The sequence below is a fragment of the Neoarius graeffei genome, chromosome 1 (assembly GCF_027579695.1).
Source record: "Neoarius graeffei isolate fNeoGra1 chromosome 1, fNeoGra1.pri, whole genome shotgun sequence".
Classification (NCBI taxonomy): Eukaryota; Metazoa; Chordata; class Actinopteri; order Siluriformes; family Ariidae; genus Neoarius; species Neoarius graeffei.
Window position 1 is genome coordinate 45719188 of NC_083569.1, and position 19631 is coordinate 45738818.

At 41.1% G+C, this 19631-nt stretch overlaps 1 protein-coding gene across 2 annotated transcripts in view; it reads right to left on the reverse strand.

Moving 5' to 3' along the window:
• Positions 1-461: 461 nt before the first annotated feature.
• Positions 462-19631, reverse strand: part of ttc19 (tetratricopeptide repeat domain 19) — a 53125-nt gene continuing 33955 nt past the window's right edge. Inside the window, exons 9-11 of one of the 2 annotated variants that reach the window (XM_060932649.1) lie at positions 4057-4219; positions 784-978; positions 462-620 (exon numbers count right to left, since the gene is read on the reverse strand). In XM_060932649.1, the coding sequence (XP_060788632.1) occupies positions 812-978; positions 4057-4219 (330 nt within the window). In that variant the 3' untranslated portion in view covers positions 462-620; positions 784-811. Of the gene's footprint in view, positions 979-4056; positions 4220-19631 lie in introns of both variants that reach the window. The other variant, XM_060932640.1, reaches the window with a different exon arrangement.

The window sequence follows — 19631 nt, forward strand, 5'->3', positions numbered from 1 at the left end:
TGTTGCCCAAATGAGGATGGGTTCCCTTTTGAGTCTGGTTCCTCTCGAGGTTTCTTCCTCATGTCGTCTGAGGGAGTTTTTCCTTGCCACCGTCACCACAGGCTTGCTCATTGGGGATAGATTAGGGATAAAATTAGCTCATATTTTAAGTCGTTCAAATTCTGTAAAGCTGCTTTGCGACAATGTTTATTGTTAAAAGCGCTATACAAATAAACTTGACTTGGGTTTGAGCCTAAAGGCTTTGTAAGCATGTGATGAGTGAAACTAAACTGTGGTTAAAGAGTAAAAGGAGAAACCAATCGTTAAGTGTTGCATAACAACCACAAAGTCAGAATAGATTTTCATGTTTGTAACCGCTGTTAATTACCTCGTCACTGAGGTTCTTCAATCTGTCCAGCACGCTAAGTACTCAATACTGCATAAGATTAGATATTTTAAATCAACACAAAACACATCATGTGTCACGTCAAACTTGAGAAAATCAAGAGTTTATTTTTTATTTTGTTTTTACAAAGACACATCAGTTTTGCATTTTCCCAACGTGATATTTTAAAACATTCTCTCCATCAGCACTTCCTGAGTCACCCACCGCCTTTCCTGTTTTGGATTTTCCAGAGGAACTGTAAACAAAAACAACATGTACATACATCTTCGTTCTTAAATTAACATCACAGAACTTAAACTAAAAATCACTAATAAGAATCCAGTGAAGGAGGAGGAGGATGGATCACACAGTCCAGTGCTTCCTCAAAACTTCAATAATTCCATTTATGGAGTTCGTACTTCTACAGGAGGAGTGTTTACTGTGTAGTCACTGCTTGGCTGATGGCTCCTCATTCGTACTCTGTTTTTTTTCCTCTTTCCTCCTGCTCAGCTCCTTCAGTCCCTCCACAAACTGCTCAACAGCCTCAGTGTCTCCAGCCGCCTGCGCCAGGACCAAAGCCTCCTCGTACAGCTTAACAGACTCCTCAAAATCACCTGAGGGGACACGACGCTTCTTAGTAAAGGGATATATAAATTAACTAGGTCAATCTAGTTACACAGTCAAGACTACACAGAGGGAAAATGCATGGTCAGTAATGGCAAACACCAAACCGTATCCTATTCACTTCTCTGGTGTTATTTAGCAGTACAACAGTAAATGTTGAGAATTACGAAGAAAGCCTCTGGCATCAAATTCACTTGAAACATGACATCAATAGCTACGTTTACATGCTACATAAATACGTGCTTTTTAGCTGATTGAGCATTCGTGTATACGATTAATCGGGACAGATTAACATTGCATCCAATTGTTCAAGTATTTTGCGTTTCATTAAAAAAAAAAAAAAAAAAAAATCACAAAAATAAAATGATTTAAATGGCTTTAAAAGATTATCCTATTAACCAATGACAATCCCTGTGTCTGAAATCACTCACTACTCCTGTATAGTGGACTGTATAGTGAGTTCGCCATTTTGTAGTGCTGTCCGAATGTATAGTAAGAATTATTACACCCTATATAGATATAATGCACTCAAAGTATCCCAGAATGCACCCTTGAAAAGTAATGTACACTACCGTTCAAAAGTTTGGGGTCACCGACAATTTTGTGTTTTCCATGAAAAGTCACACTTTTATTTACCACCATAAGGTGTAAAATGAATAGAAAATATAGTCGAGACATTTTTCTGGCCATTTTGAGCATTTAATCGACCCCACAAATGTGATGCTCCAGAAACTCAATCTGCTCAAAGGAAGGTCAGTTTTATAGCTTCTCTAAAGAGCTCAACTGTTTTCAGCTGTGCTAACATGATTGTACAAGGGTTTTCTAATCATCATTTACCACATTAGCAATGTATAGGGTGGATTTCTGATTAGTTTAAAGTGATCTTCATTGAAAAGAACAGTGCTTTTCTTTCAAAAATAAGGACATTTCAGGCGGCACGGTGGTGTAGTGGTTAGCGCTGTCGCCTCACAGCAAGAAGGTCCGGGTTCGAGCCCTGTGGCCGGCGAGGGCCTCTCTGTGTGGAGTTTGCATGTTCTCCCCGTGTCCGCGTGGGTTTCCTCTGGGTGCTCCGGTTTCCCCCACAGTCCAAAGACATGCAGGTTAGGTTAACTGGTGACTCTAAATTGAGCGTAGGTGTGAATGTGAGTGTGAATGGTTGTCTGTGTCTATGTGTCAGCCCTGTGATGACCTGGCGACTTGTCCAGGGTGTACCCCGCCTTTCGCCCATAGTCAGCTGGGATAGGCTCCAGCTCGCCTGCAGAAGGATAAAGCGGCTACAGATAATGAGATGAGATAAGGAAATTTCAAAGTGACCCCAAACTTTTGAACGGTAGTGTACAACCGATGGGCACTAACCAAGCAATATATCCTATCATGCATTGTGGTCGCGCTGAAAGAAAAGCTCTTTCATAAGGACTGATGAGTATAGCGGCAGTTTGTTTTTTCTTATGACAACGGGCACGAAAATGGTAATAATGTCGTAGTGTGTTGGGGTGAATGAACGGAGGAAGAAACGCGTTATAAACGGACATTTCAAGTATAATTAAAAACAGTAAGAGAACAGAAAAAAAGCTCAAACAGAATAAGACAGATAAAATACAAGAATAAAAGTCACAGCGCAGACTGAGGAATTAATCAAAAGCCTCAAGTTTGATTGAATAAAAGGCAGCGGCAAAGAAGAAAGGATTCAGCCTTGATTTAAAAAAACTGAAAGATGCAGGTACTTTGTATTTATTAATGTAGGAAATGCGCTCAGTATAATATGGATTCATCACAAAAACGCATGCATGGATTTATTATTTTGAAAACCCACCAGCCGACTGATCTGGCACGTTTTAATTGTGCAACAGTAATGATGTAAATCACGGCGCGACGGACTAGTGTCCAAAAGTGTTTTTTCATTTTACCAATGAGCTCACTATATAGTCCTTTGTATAGAATTCCCTAGATAGTGAGTAGGGAGTAGTGAACGAGTGAGTGATTTCGGACACAGCTAATGCCCATAGCAAACATCTGAGATGCCATATTTAAAGAATACTGGCTGGCTTTATTTGTGGTACATCAGATATTAGTCCATTCAGCTAGCATGATATTGAACAAGTTGAAGATGAGTAGCTGAATGGAATATATCTGATATACCATGAAAAAAAACGCAGCCATTACTATTACTACTACACATTCCTTTTGGGGTGTTCAATGCGTCTTTCTCTTTCAAAATTCTCTCAAAATCTTTGGTATTTAATGAAGCAAACCTGGTGGCCATGTTTGTTTACAAATGGTCACAGTCACCTGCTAGTGTGGAAGTTTTACATCTCTGATGTGCGACATGTTGTCATGACAACCATGCAATATCGTAAACCATATTCAACGCTCATTCTCCATTGGGTAGAGTGACGTAATACACGTAGGATAAGCGACATGCTAACAATATTGCTACCTATCAAACCAAATGAACGAAACCCGCTAGAAGGCAATAGATGTTTTTATTCCATCGAAAAAGTGTCCTGTACGTACAATAATCATTATTATAAGGGCTACAGGACTCGAGTCCAATCTCAAGAGGTTTTCTGTATCGACTTGGACGCATCTCAGACTTGTTCATTGTCTCAGGCCTTGGTCTCACTAAATACGGTCTTGGTTTTGGCTAACATCTCTAAAAAAATAATAATAATAATAATAATAATGTTCATGGTGTCTTATGTTCACATGCACAAATTTGACAAGTCATTCATTCTTTTCGAGAACACAGCCTAATGATTGGTGCAATACATGAATGAAGCCAAGTGGTTGAAGGAAAAGCTTGGCCTCAAAAAGTATTTGATCGCTTTTGGTTTTGAAGTGTCTTTCTATTCATTTGGATCTTGACTCGGCCTTGACTCCTCCAAGACTTGGTCCTGACTTAATCTTGGCTAATCCTGGTCTTAGACTTGTCTTGAATTTGACAGTGGAGGTCCCAAATTAATCATCATCATATTCGAGAACAGTTCATTTCCCAATCCTACTCAACTCATGAGTGCCATCTTATTTTCTTGATGTCATGATGCGTAACAGGAGAAACTGTCTCTTACCTTTGTGCATTAAAATGCCTGCCATGTTTCCCAGGAGCACGTGTTGGTCAGGGTGGCCAGCTGTATGGCCCAGTTCTACAGCCTTCTGGACCTGAGCCAGTGCCTCATCATGCTTCCCCTGTAGGTCCAACACTGTGGCCAAATCACTCATCAAGACCAGCGTCTGGGACACACACACATTTAGGAAAGCTTAATATTCACCATAAAAGCAGTTTAAAAGAGACAAACCTGAACCTGGAGGATATGAGGAATGCACAAATTTATGTACTCAAATTGTCTGTAAAAGAGACAAAATAACATTCGTAAAAACAGGCTACTTTCAATACTGCTCCTGTTACAGTACAATGACCGTCATTTACTAATAAAATTTATCTTGAAAGAGTGGCCTAATAAAAATGGTGCTTGCCTAGCTACTGAATAAGATCCGTTTCGGATATAAATTTTTGCATGAGTGATTTACTCCTTTACTCCACTATTGAACCTTCAGTCAGGATAGAGAGCTCTCACTGATGAACAATTACACATCCAGGGCACTTTTTTGATCGAATAAAAACATGTATTCTATTCCATTCTAGCAGGTTCCATTCATTTGGTTTGATAGCATGCAATATTGTTAGCATATCGCTTATCCTACATGTATTACGTCACTCTACCCAATGAAGAATGAGCGTTGAATATGGTTTACGATATTGCATGGTTGTCAAGACATGTCACACATTGGAGCTGATGCGAATATTCAACGAGAAGGTTTTCTGCTGCGTATACGCAGAAGCATTTCTTTGTTCGCCTGGAAAAAGAAAGACGTGTTGAACACCTGAAAGGCTACCAAAACTTCATTAGATATTCTTCAGGCATATTTACAAAAGGAAAAACATACCAACGGACATTGAAAAACCAGAAGAGTGTACTTCTACTACAACAACAACAAGGTACTGTGCCAAGGGCACAGTGGTATCCCATTTCCACACCTGAGGCCTTGGGACAAAGGTCAAGGTCACAGAACTGAGAGAAATGAGGCCACTTGTCTGGAATCTGATGACAAAGGGAAAAGGATATAATATTTCCACAGTTAATAATATTAACCAAGTTCCTGTCTTTCACCGTGCCGTGAGTTGGCCTAGTGGTTAGCGTGTCCACCTCTCGGTAGGGAGATCGTGAGTTCTACTCGCAGTCAGGTCATACCAAAGACCATCATAAAAATGGTACCTACTGCCGTCTGGCAAGGCATGCTGCAATACAGATGCAAGTGGGGAGTCAAACTCTCGCAGTTACCAGAGGACCAGCCCCCCCACTGTAACCCTAGCTGTATAGGCAAGAGGCCAAGGGCTATGAAAACGGAGATCGGCGCCGCCCAATGTGCCTGATTGCATGGCACAGGAAGGACTTCAGACCCCTTTTTTTTTTTTTAATCCTTCATCAATTTCTTGATGCAGCCCAGTGAAAAATGTACTGTACAGATCATTGATCTGACCTGTCAAGGTCACTCCAGGGCAAAACCAATGATCCCAAATGAAAGCACATATATGACTTCCTGTTCATGGTCAATATTAACTATGGCCTTATTTTGCTCCATTTTTGAGATATAGGCCATTGAAAATGTGACCTAATATTGACCTAGGTCAAAGGTCAATAGGTCAAAACTATAAATATTCATTAAAACATGCTTTTCTATGGCAAAGGAGCAAGGCTAGCTCAAAGACCATGAAAAATCGACAAACCTGTCTTTTTGCTATAGTCTCACCTAATTGACAAGTTCAAGGTCATGTACTCAGTGAAAATAGGTCAAATCGCTTAACCGATGCGAACTATTTTGAAGCCCCCCAAATAGGTTCTCCACACCCCATTTGGTAAAAAATTCATAAAAAAAAAAAAAAAAAAGAGGGAGGAGTAGCTATTTCATGCATAAGTGACTTTTGACCTAATTCTGGCAAAGGGTCAAGGTCAGAGGTCAAATGAGTGCAAAACAGTATTAAGGTATAAGAGTCATGGAAGATGGCATGAAAGAATTTTGTCTAGCTCGTCCTGGTACTGTACCAGGTGGTCCCATTCGTAACCATTCCTGAAAATGTTATGACGTCATGCACGATATGGAGATCACAGATGGTCACTACCTACATGCACACCAAGTTTCATCCGGATATCTTGAAAACTGAGCGAGAAATGACCCCTGTTCAACTACTACTACGACGTGTACACTAAACCTAAGCAATTTCAAGATCCCATTTCCACTTCAGTGGAAATGGGATAATAATAATAATAATAGCTTTTTTCGTGGTACATCAAACATATTCCATTCAGCTAGCATGATATAGCTGATATACCACTCAACGCCAGCCAATATTATTTAAATATTTAACCTTGTTTGAACAGTTTCACAAGCAGAACATCATCCATATTCAACTGACTCCAATTATCGCATATGGGTCTGTCTCAGAAACTGGGTACTGTGTGGGTACCCCACTAAATATACTCAGTCAATAAACTATACGGTTTTGAATGGTGATGTTGGTTTTAATTTGAAATAAAATGATGAAAGAAATAATGCAGATAAAACTAAATCTTTGATGTGAATACTCTTCAGAATTTGGCAAAAATTCTGCAAATTTGTGGAAAAATGGCGGCTTGATCTGGGACATGATAAATGGTTGACTCCATCGCATTCCCTTAAAAAGGTTGTAGTCCACTGAAAAGTCTACAGTTATCACTAATTATATTTTAAAGTTGTAACTTTATACACCTAAGGATCGGTGCGCTCACAGAATAATCATAACCGTAATAAAACATCATGCAAAATATTTGATCGCCGTCGTAACTCCATTTTCCGCAGACCCAAAACCAATACGATCGTGTGTTTTGATCTAAACGGAAAGCCTCAGGGTCAAGGTCACTACCTCACCAAAAGTAACAGTGATAAGAAGGGAGAGAAAATAGTGCCAAGCGATTTCGAGGTCTGACTTTTTATTTGGCAACAGTTTTGTGATGCAAATATATCACTCTTTTGAACACATACTGTTTTGAGACGAAAAACGTTCTACTTTCGTGACGCCAACAAACTTGCCGGACTGCTTTCGTCTGGACCAAAACTGGACAAGAACTGGACTCACAGGATGCTGTCAGGGGTAAGTCAGTGTGTTTGCATGACACTATTGATGGGGATGCCATACAGATTCATGTCAAAAATCCCGAACTATCCCTTTAAGGTCGGTCCGTATGGTGAAATACCGTGACCTTGGCCTTGAATACTGACCTCGGCCCAGAGGGCCTCGCTTAGTACTTTCAAGACCTTTATTCCACATACACACACTAAATATTTTTAGATTTGTGGTTACATACAGGACTAAAGAGCTTCAAGGGAATATTATACACAAAGAACACAAGTCAACCCAAATAGATAAATAAGGCTAGCGATTCACTTATGATAAAACATTGCAGTATAAAAGGAGGATGGGCTGGTCTCTGCAGATAGGAGCCTGATGCCAAGGTGGTACAAATGGCAGAACTGATATTACTGGAAGAGTTCGCACATGATGCCTTTAGGAGGCAATGGATATTCAGAGACCGGTATGATTTCTACCCCTTCCCCGGTCATGATTTGGCCTCCCCGGTAACAGAGAAACTCCGTTAATGATTTTAAACTTATATTGTGCTGGTTAGACAACATTGAATACACCCCGGTTATCTCTCTCCATAGTTTGCCCTTTTCAGCTGCTGGACACGCTGCTAAATAAATAAATAAATAAATAAATAAATTTTATTCTTGTTGATGTGAGTCAAAAGTACTTCAATTTCTGCCTCCTTCATTTTGTCCCTTTAGTAGCCATTTTTGCACTCTCTTTTCTGTGAACTTTGCCTTTTATGGAGTTTTGTGGGAGTCACCAAATGCAAATCAGCTTGACCATGCATGCATCTGGTGATTTATGAATGACTGCCTTTTCTCAAAATACACAAGAAAAAAATCAGTTTACTAAAATTTGTACATATGGCATAAATTTGTACGGCCGTTTTGGTTACACAAACATTTACTCACAACTTTACTCAAAGACTGATGAATGAAGCCCACTGAGGGCACCAATAAGATAACTTTAATTCAAAAAGGTACTACGATATTCATTTAAAAGTATACACTCACTGGCTACTTTAATAGTAAATTGTTCTTGATTTTAAGATTCCTGTTCTTGGCTGGCAGGAGTGGAACCCAATGTGGTTTTCTGCTGTTGCATGCCGAGATGCTTTTTTGCTCACCACGGATGTAAAGAGTTACTACGAGTTACTATATCCGTCCGGGCAGCTCAAACCAATCTGGCCATTTCCCTCTGACCTCTTATCAACAAGACGTTCGTTTCCACCCACAGAACTGTCGCTCGCTCACTGTTTTTTGTTTTTCGCACCATTCTGTGTAAACTCTAGGAGGTTGTTGTGTGTGAAAACCCCAGGAGATCAGCAGTTTCTGAAATACTCAAACCAGTCCATCTGGCACCAACACCCATGCCACAGTGAAAGTCACAGAGATCATAATTTTTCCCCCATTCTGATGTCTGAAGAGAACATGAACTGAAGCTCTTGATTTCTACCTGCATGAGTTTATGCATTGTGCTGCTGTCAAGGGACTGGCTGATTAGATAGCTGCATAAAACAGGAGGTGGACGGGTGCTCCTAATAAAAGTAGCTGGTGAGCGTATACAGTACGTCGCCTCCCTGAGGTTGTGCCGAGGTAGATTAGTCCATGTCCCATGAAAGATTTGGCTGCTTTTCCCACACAGCTTTAGTCAAGTTCAGAAAGGAGGTTAATTTAATACTGTAAGTGCCCTGTCAGGTTTCTACTCCAACTCGGTCTTAATCATATTTACAGTATTTGTTGGCCATTATTATAATGAAAGTAAGGTTCTACCACTCAGCCTGTTCATTTCAAGGTGATGTATTATACCCCTTTTTCACAAGCTGACACAGTTCCCGAGGTCTAAATGAAATGTCTGTGGCATAATTTAGTCAATACCACAAGAATAAAAAAAGCACCACAGCTCAGAAATAACCTGAGTAATATGAAATTCAGGGGTGGCACGGTGGTGTAGTGGTTAGCGCTGTCGCTTCACAGCAAAAAGGTCCAGGTTCGAGCCCCGTGGCCAGCGAGGGCCTTTCTGTGCGGAGTTTGCATGTTCTCCCCGTGTCCGTGTGGGTTTCCTCCGGGTGCTCCGGTTTCCCCCACAGTCCAAAGACATGCAGGTTAGGTTAACTGGTGACTCTAAATTGACCGTAGGTGTGAATGTGAGAGTGAATGGTTGTCTGTGTCTATGTGCCAGCCCTGTGATGACCTGGCGACTTGTCCAGGGTGTACCCCGCCTTTTGCCCGTAGTCAGCTGGGATAGGCTCCAGCTTGCCTGCGACCCTGTAGAACAGGATAAAGCGGCTACAGATAATGAGATGAGATATGAAATTCAGAGAAACTGCTCTGTTATGAAAAGGTTACAATCTATTCCCATATATTGGAGTTACTTGCTCTTAACTATAAAAGACCCAGTAAACCCATATTAGGGCTTCAATAGATCTCTGACTAGAAGCTAGGATTGCCCAAGACAGTGTTTCTCAACCACTGGGCTGTAGCCCATTAGTGGGGTATGAATTCCCCCCAAGTTGAAGCTAATTTTTACTCGTAGCAGGCAGGGCTCTACACTAACTTTTTTTTTTTCAGGAGCACACGTGCTCCTAAGTTAAAAATTTTAGGAGCACAGGGAAAAAAAATGGGGGCACAAGCACAAGTAGGTTTTCATTTTAAAGGTTTATTGCAGCGCAAACCTTAGACACACCAACACATAAAACGCAAAATTCAATTGAGAATGAATGAATGAATGAACGAATGAACGAACGAATGAACGAACAAAAATGAATAACGAACAACTGAATGAATGAACAAACAGTAGCTAAACAGAGAGCAGAGCTCAGCAGAGCTAACAACATCATCAAGGACAGCTCCCACCCTGGCTCTGAGTTTTGATTGCTGCCCTCAGGCAGATGTTACAGGTGCATCAAAGCAAGGACCAACAGACTCAAAAACAGTTTTTTCCCCACAGGCCATAACCACCTTGAACAATCAGCTTTTTTCACATTACATCACTTGCAGGGGAACTTGTATCCGTTTTCAGCCTTTTGAATGGAAGAAGAGGTATACGGCGGCAACATATGTTAACAAAACTGTCTCATTCACAGATAAGATTGATAAACAACAATGCGCAATATTATTATCATTACGTATTGTTAGCGACCATTCCAGTCACCTATCTGCCTTGTTTTGGAAAGGAAGTTTACTGACTTTCTATGGTTGCTACTTGTTAGCCAGCAGATTAGCATGCTGCCTCTTCTTCCATTCAAAAGGCTGAAAATGGATGTGAGGTTCTTCTGCAAGTGACGTAATGTGAAAAAGGCTAATTACATGCACTGCCTGATGCCACTTCTGGCAGGTGCAACAATGCACCAACAAGGACCGAAAAGGACATTATTCTCACACTTACCTGATACAGTGCAATACTTATTACAGTGCAACCTCACAGAGCAACTTTAGTTTTTATACCTTTTGTATATTTTATATTTCTACACTTTTACATCCATACCCAATACAATGCAATACCAAATACAGTGCAATATCCTGAGTTTTGTAGCTGAACTGAGTTTCTATAACTAATGTGCAATTAACATCTGCAACTCAACACGCCCAGTTGTATATATATTCTTTGTTTTTCTGCTGTGTTATGACATGCACCATTTGTATATACTGTATATTATTTGTTTTTCTGCTGTGTTGTATGTTCCCATCTAAATGTTTGCACTGAGGTGTGTGCTTTCCATCTCATTATATAATTTTCCCGCACCTTCTCCCGTCGTTCTAGCTTTCTTCACTACACTTTCTTCCTCGTCCATTCTTTTATTCTTGTTTCCACCATCATTGCTTTTAAAAAGCGCCGTTATTCTCTGCATAGCGAATATATTTCTCAGCTCGGTCTGAACCAGCTCTCAGTTATCTCTCAGTTGAATGATCTGATGAATCCCTAAAAAGCACTTTTCCCACCTAATGCCACACTCAACATACAACCGTGGGAAAGAGGGGCAATCACAGAAAGATGAATAGAAAACGGGAAATGTTACGGGGGATATTTATTGTGATAGTAAGCTATTGTAGCATCAGCACAAAAGCACCAGACTCAACTTTAACTGAAAGTATTATTCAGTAGCCTAAACTTATTCAAGCTACAGACCGAGAAGAATAAAAATGCTGAAATCTCATGTCCCGGTAAAATGCACTAGTATGGCAGAACGGCAAAAAAAATTTTTTTTTTTTACTTTTTCACTCCCCCCCGGCTACCGTGGGAACCACCGCAGTGCACGCAACTACAGACAGGGAGCAAGGCGCAGGCAGAACACACACAACACTGAACACACACACTTGGAACAATACAGGCCGCAGTCCTCGCAGATGGCGTCGCAGATGGCATCTGCGTAGCCCCCTCCCCTTCGCAGACGCTCTGCGCGCACCTCCCAAAAATTGTGACCACCGCAGAAGCCTCGCAGACAGCGTCGCAGACAAGAGGGCTCTGATTGGTCCACTCTACATCCGCTGTACACGCACTTCTGCTTCCCTACTTTCCCGGTTTGGTTTGTTTTCACGACCGCCATTTTTAAAAACACGAGCGAAGATGGAGCAGCACGAAGAGCGGTTGATCGAGGAAGTACGTACATCTATACGACTCCAGTTCTAGTCATTATAAGTAACCGGAGGATAAACACTCCACTAACCACACCCACCAACTACTCCTAGCGATTTCGCGACTTCGCGCCCCCTTGCGTTGTGGCGGTGAATAACATCGCGCACGCCTATACTCCCCACTCAACGATAAATTACAACTGTCTGCGAAAAGCTATCTCCGAAAGCCTTGTCGCAAGAGCATGCAGAGGCCCTTACACTGCCATGAAGCTACAAGCCTGTGTCTCTCTGAGAGGGAGCAGCCCCTCCCTCCTGCGTGTGTGTGTGTGTGAGTGAGTGAGTGAGTGAGTGAGTGAGTGAGAGAGGAGCGCGAGCAGCCCCTCCCCCACCCGCACGCTGAGCGCAGAGACACAGAAAGTAAAGGATTTTCTCAGAGTGCTCCCTCCAAACAACGGGGATTTACATGAAAACGGAAGGAGATATTCACAAAATTCTTTCACATTGAGCACTACAAGGCTCTGATGAACACATTGATGTAATTTTCTTGTCTCTAGTGTAAAAAATGATATTAGGTAGGCTATCCAGCGCTGGATTTACATACTTTGCAGTTTAACGTTTGATCCATTTTAGAATGTCAAACTCGTCGCGTCTGTGCTCAGTGCTTTCCTAAATTGTCGGCCGCAAGAAGCCCTCGCACGAATGCGCATGTTTTTTTTTCGTCGTTCGCATGCCGAAAAATTCGCTCGCAAATGCGAGTGAAATGTGCGCACTGTAGAGCCCTGGTAGCAGGGTACAATTGCTGGGTTTCATCCGACGTCACATCCGCCTCATTAAGCTACAGTCACACTACAGCTTGCGATGGGTTATCAATGAAAATGAGGCATTTTGGCGGCGATGCATGGTGATATACACGTGAGCTAAAAGTGGTGGTCACACAGCAGGCGAACACTTGACTGTTACGCCTTTGCACGCTTGAGTCTGGTGCAGCTCGAGTGGCTGTGCACGCTCACGGAGTGCGTTGTGCGTGCGCTTGGGACCCAGTCGTTATGGGAAACACCAGATACCGATTTGAGCGCAACCTGCACGCACAGATGCAGAAGTTGTTTTCACAGAGATTATAATCACAGTCACATTTGTTTCTAGCCATGTTTATAATGCTGTTCTAATATTCTACTTTGTTTTTGTAAATATCACGCCTGCTAATAAACACTTCCTGCACTTAGATCCGTCTACCGCCGTCTATCTTGTAGTGTCCTGATCCCCAGATCTTTAACCCAGACACATATAAAAAATTGTACTCCTTCATGTTCTTCTAGGTTTTCATCTGTGTGTCCGTGTAGAACAGCAGAACAACCGTGCAGCACCAGGTAGTTTGAGATGTTGAGGAACTCGACAGATGGATAATTTTCCAACTCAAAGAAAAAAAATCCTTCTTTGTTCCTTCTGCCTGATCCATCCTGGTGCCCTGTGTCTGGTTGGAGTCTCATCACATCGCCCCTGTAGAGGACGGCCCCATGTGGACAGTTGAAAGTCACACCTGGAGGACGCTCTGGATGCTTAGAGTAATGCTTTTATGGCTGAGGACTGCAGTTGTCATGAACAGTTTTGCACTCAAGTTTCCATCAATGAAGAGTTTATAACATCAACGAAACTGACTTCATGTTAAAACTGTTAATGTTATAGTCATGCTGTCTGTTGTTGCCCAGATGAGGATGGGTTCCCTTTTGAGTCTGGTTCCTCTTGAGGTTTCTTCATGTCATTTGAGGGAGTTTTTCCTTGCCACCGTCGCCACAGGCTTGCTCATTGGGGATAGATTAGGGACAAAGTTAGCTCATGTTTTAAGTCGTTCAAATTCTGTAAAGCTACTTTGCGACAATGTTTATTGTTAAAAGCGCTATACAAATAAACTTGACTTTGTTAGCATGTAAGGATCTAATCCCATTGAGTGGTTTCTATATCCACTTTTTTAAAAAATATATTTTATTTTTTATTTTTTCAAGAACAAAATTACATTTACAAACTGACAAGACAAACTCAAATCAAGGAAAAACTCAATATCCACAAGGTGGCAAAGTAAAAATTAAATGAACTCACAATGACAGGACAATAGAAAGTGGATAAATAAATAAATAAATAAATAAATAAAACAAAAATGAATAAATAAAATACATTATGCAATAAAAAAAAAGATACAGAGAGAGACACAAAGGGTAGCATCACTACTCATAGATCATGTCAAACTTGAACACAGGGAAATTAGTCAGTCAATCTGGTGTGCTGGTAGATTTTCCATATAAATTAAAAAATGGTTTCCATATTTTGTAAAAAGTCTGACTTCTTTTCTGCATCCAATAAATTATTTTCTCTAGAGGCACACAGCTATTGATTTCATGAAGCCACATTTTAATTGGGGGGGGGGGGGGGGGGGGGGGCGTGGCGTCTGATTTCCACTTTATTGCAATACATTTCTTAGCAATTGTCAAAAAGATCTCTGTTAGTTTCTTAGCACGATTTGTCTAAAGATTGGAATTAGTAAAGTTTCCCAGTAAACAAATTTCAGGGTCCAGTGGAAATGTAACCCCGTGGATGTTTGACAGAGTTTCACATACCCCCTGACAAAACTCCTGCAGTTTAGAACACTGCCAGGTAGAATGAAGTACTGTTCCTTCCTCTGTGCCACATCTAAAACAAAAAGGTGATACAGTGCTGAGCGTAAATGAGTGCACCCCCTTTGAAAAGTAACATTTTAAAACAATATCTCAGTGAACACAAACAATTTCCAAAATGTTGACAAGTTTAATAGAACATCTGTTTAACTTATAACGTGAAAGTAAGGTTAATAATATAACTTGGATTACACATTTTTCAGTTTTACTCAGATTAGGGTGGTGCAAAAATGAGTACACGCCACAACAAAAACTACTACATCTAGTACTTTGTATGGCCTCCATGATTTTTAATGACAGCACCAAGGCTTCTAGGCATGGAATGAACAAGTTGGCGACATTTTGCAACATCAATCTTTTTCCATTCTTCAACAATGACCTCTTTTAGTGACTGGATGCTGGATGGAGAGTGATGCTCAACTTGTCTCTTCAGAATTCCCCAAAGAAAATAATTTCTTTCCACCACAAAGGTGAAGGCTACAAGAAGATCAGCAAAGCTTTACTTATCAGTCAGAATACTGTAGCAAAAGTGGTACAAAAATTTAAGAAAGATGGAATTGCAACCATCTCACAGACGTGTCCACGGAAGTTAACACCTCGACAGGAGCGTCTTCTGATGAGAAGGGTTGAAGAAAATCGACATGCACTGCAGTTATCTAAAGAAGTAAAAAGCCAAACTGGGGTGACTATTTCCCGTGACACAATACGGCGTACACTGCAGAGGAATGGCATGCATGGATGCTGTCCACAAAAGAAGCCTCTCCTAAAGCCGAGGCACAAAAAAGCCCACCTAGAGTTTGCCAGGGCCCGTGCTGACAAAGATGAAGACTACTGGGACTCTATACTCTGGAGTGATGAGACCAAGATAAATGTTTTTGGAACTGATGGCTTCAAAACTGTATGGTGTCGCAAAGGTGAGGAATCCAAAGAAAAATGCATGGTGCCTACAGTGAAACATGGTGGTGGCAGTGTCCTTATGTGGGGCTGCATGAGTGCTGCTGGTGTCGGGGAGCTGCATTTCATTGATGGCATCATGAATTCACAGACGTATTGCTCTATACTGAAAGAGAAGATGCTACCATCACTCCGTGCCCTTGGTCGTCGTGCACTTTTCCAACATGACTAAACACACATCTAAGGCCACTGTTGGATTTCTGAAGAAGAACAGGGTGAAAGTGATTCAGTGGCCGAGTATGTCTCCTGATCTGAACCCAATCGAACACCTATGGGGAATTCTGAAGGGACAAGTTGAGCATCACTCTCCATCCAGCATCCAGTCACTAAAAGAGGTCATTGTTGAAGAATGGAAAAAGATTGATGTTGCAAAATGTCGCCAACTTGTTCATCCCGTGCCTAGAAGACTCGGTACTGTCATTAAAAATCATGGAGGCCATACAAAGTACTAGATGTAGTAGTAGGATTTTGTTGTGGGGTGTACTCATTTTTGCACCACCCTAATTTGAGTAAAACTGAAAAATGTGTAATCTAAGTTATATTATTAACCTTACTTTCCCGTTATAAGTTAAACAGATGTTCTATTAAACTTTGTCTTGTCAACATTTTGGAAATTGTTTGTGTTCATTGAGATGTTTAAAATGTTACTTTTCAAAGGGGGTGCACTCATTTACGCTCAGCACTGTATATTGGGGTTGTATTTATGTAATTTATTGAGGTATTTCACTCACGTGACCAAGTCATGTGATGCTGCCATTTTGGACGGCACGGCTCGAATCGGTTTGAATGCGAGGAAGGCGACAAACGAAAAACATAAGAAAAAGGAGCGAGATGCAGAAAACACCTTCACTATCCAGCGACGTAGGGCATTTACAGGGTGAGCAGAGGGAGAGGTATTTGCAAAAATTGAGGTTAGCAGGCTTAGAGAACGACGTTTACCTGCTTCCACCAGGACTGTTCACTGACAGCTAAGATTTGTTCACGTTTTCATTTACTTTCGGTCCTCAGGATAAACAAAATGTTATTAAATGTCATTGAAATAACTTCTTAGTCTGTTGAGACATGGCCCGTTATAAGTTTTTCCTTTACTGTATTTACTAGTTTACTGAGCGCGCTCCGGGGCTGGCCGGCGCTAGCTAGCGCTCCGGGGCTGGCCGGCTCAGTAAACTAGTAAATACAGTAAAGGAAAAACTTGAGACTGAAAGGTTTTAACAGTCATCCAAATGACTGAACGTAAACATTGCTACAGCAACATACTAGGTACTATGATGTTGACATTAGCTAGCTTGCCGTCCAAAATGGCCGACACCGGGGCGTCACGTGACCCTGTGATGTCAGGTGAAATACCTCAATATGGGGTAATTTATAGCTGATTCAGGAAGTTGAGTTGTATCAGCCTATACCTAGCATTTAAAAGTAGAGGTGACCCCATCTCTGCACAAGTCCCTCCATAACTGCTCCTTAATACTTATTCCCAGGTCCTTCTCCCATTTAACCCTTGATCTATCCATATCTGGTATCGATAAAGTCGACATAAGAGCTGTATACACTCTTGAGATAGTTCTAAATAATGGTTGGCCATCATGACAGATGCTCAACTGGAGGTGTGGGAGGTAAATTCCAATCTCCTTTTAGATTGGCTCTAATAAAGTCACGTAACTGGAGATAACTAAGGAAATCCTTATTTGTCAAACTGTACTTTTCTTTTAACTGTTCTAGAGACATAAATACTCCGTCTTTATAGCAGCGTTCTAGGTGGCAAATACCTTTATCCAGCCAAGATCTAAAGTTGCCACTCTGAAGGATCATCGGTAGCAATCTATTTCCCCATAATGGAGTTTTTGGAGAAAGAAATCCTTCTATCTTAAAAAGTTCACGGAGTTTATACCAAACCTGGATTGAACGGATAATTAAAGGATTATCAGTTGTAGTCTGTAAAGAGATTTTATCAAAATCAATAAAACCAGCACCAAAACCAAACTTCTTCAGAACACAAAATCGATACGACCATATCAAAAGCCTTTTCTGCATCGAGTGAGACAGCCATACTTGGTATCTTATTTTTGTTAGCCAGATGTATTATGTGAAACAAACGCCTTAAATTATTGGCAGACAGTCTATTTATAATAAACCCTGTTCGATCCGGGTTGACAAGTAGGAGAAGACGCATTTCAAATCTTTTAGCTATCATTTTAGTAGCTTAGCCAATTTATAATCTGGTGTTGAGGAGTGAGATTAGTCTATAGGACAGGGGTGGGCAATTATTTTTTCCATGGGGCCACATGAGAAACAGAAAATTTTGTGGAGGGCCGTACCAAAAGGCTGAACTAAATTATGCGTAATATTAATTGTATTTCTTTATATAAAGCAGTAAATAACATTGTTTTTACAAGCTGCTAAGACTGGTAAGAGTATGGAAGAAACGAGGTTGCCTTACAAAAAATGTCATTTATTCGATCAAATTTCCCAAAACAATGGTTAACAAAATGTGAACGTTTGTACCATTTTTTTTCAGGTCACATTCACCCCAAAACACAATAAAGACATCACAGTAATGTCTTTCTATTCCAAATATCAAGCAAGATACATCATATTATAATAATGATGCCCACATTTGTAGTCTAATCACCACATTTGGTGTTTTACAGTTTTTTATTTGTTCAGTGAGAGAAATCTAGTCTCTGTTGGTTAACGAGTGCATCAAAGTCAGATTGAATGTCTGAGGTGGAGATGCGAAGCACAGCTGACAGATGATCATCAGTCGATTCGGTGTAGGTATCAGATCTACAGATCGGCTCGGGCTCCAGCGCCTGCTGGTGACGTCACACGATGTGATTGGCTGGACCGTTTGAAGGATGACATACAAGTTTGTGGTTGGTCTGGACAAATTACGGAAGTAGTTATCGCGGGATTAGGTTTCATGGGATGTCATGTCATGTTGCGCGCATTGCGTTTTTGTTGAACACAACTTCAAAATAAAAGCAATGTACATTCAGTCCATGCATGAGGTAAAATTAGAAAATACGTTTATTTTGTAATTTCTAATTAACCTTATGCGGGCCGGTCAGAATGAACCAAAGGGCCGGATGCGGCCCACGGGCCGTAAAATGCCCAGGTCTGCTATAGGAGGAACATTTTGGAGGATCTTTCCCTTTTTTGTGAATAACTGTAATAACAGCTTGAGAGAAAGAGTCTGGAAAGCACCCATCCCTCCTGCTCTGCTCGAGCACCTCCAGCAATAGTGGTATAAGGTGGTCTTGAAATTCTTTATAAAATTCAGATGGAAAGCCATCATCCCCAGGTGATTTATTTACAGGAAGTGATTTAATGGTGTCCAACAATTCAGCACTAGAAAAGGGCTTCTCCATACTCTCCCCGTCTTCCCCTGATAAACATGGCAAGTCAATGGAGGATAAGAAAGACTCCATTTCAGGGAAATCTTCATGAAATTGTGATGTATAAAAGGTCCATATACAGTGGTGCTTGAAAGTTTGTCAGTCCTTTAGAATTTTCTCTATTTCTGCATAAATAGGACCTAAAACATCATCAGATTTTCACACAAGTCCTAAAAGTAGATAAAGAGAACCCAGTTAAACAAATGAAACAAAAATATTCTACTTGGTCATTTATTTATTGAGGAAAATGATCCAATATTACATATCTGTGAGTGGCAAAAGTATATGACCCTTTGCTTTCAGTATCTGGTGGGACCCCCTTGTGCAGCAATAACTGCAACTAAACGTTTGCGGTAACTGTTGATCAGTCCTGCACACCGGCTTGGAGGAATTTTAGCCCGTTCCTCCGTACAGAACAGCTTCAACTCTGGGATGTTGGTGGGTTTCCTCACATGAACTGCTCGCTTCAGGTCCTTCCACAACATTCCGGTTGGATTAAGGTCAGGACTTTGACTTGGCCGTTCCAAAACATTAACTTGATTCTTCTTTAACCATTCTTTGGTAGAACGACTTGTGTGCTTAGGGTCGTTGTCTTGCTGCATGACCCCCCTTCTCTTGAGATTCAGTTTATGGACAGATGCCCTGACAATTTCCTTTAGAAGTCGCTGGTATAATTCAGAATTCATTGTTCCATCAATGATGGCAAGCCGTCCTGGCCCAGATGCAGCAAAACAGGCCCAAACCATGATCCTACCACCACCATGTTTCACAGATGGGATAAGGTACTTATGCTGGAATGCAGTGTTTTCCTTTCTCCAAACATAACACTTCTCATTTAAACCAATAAGTTCTATTTTGGTCTCATCCATC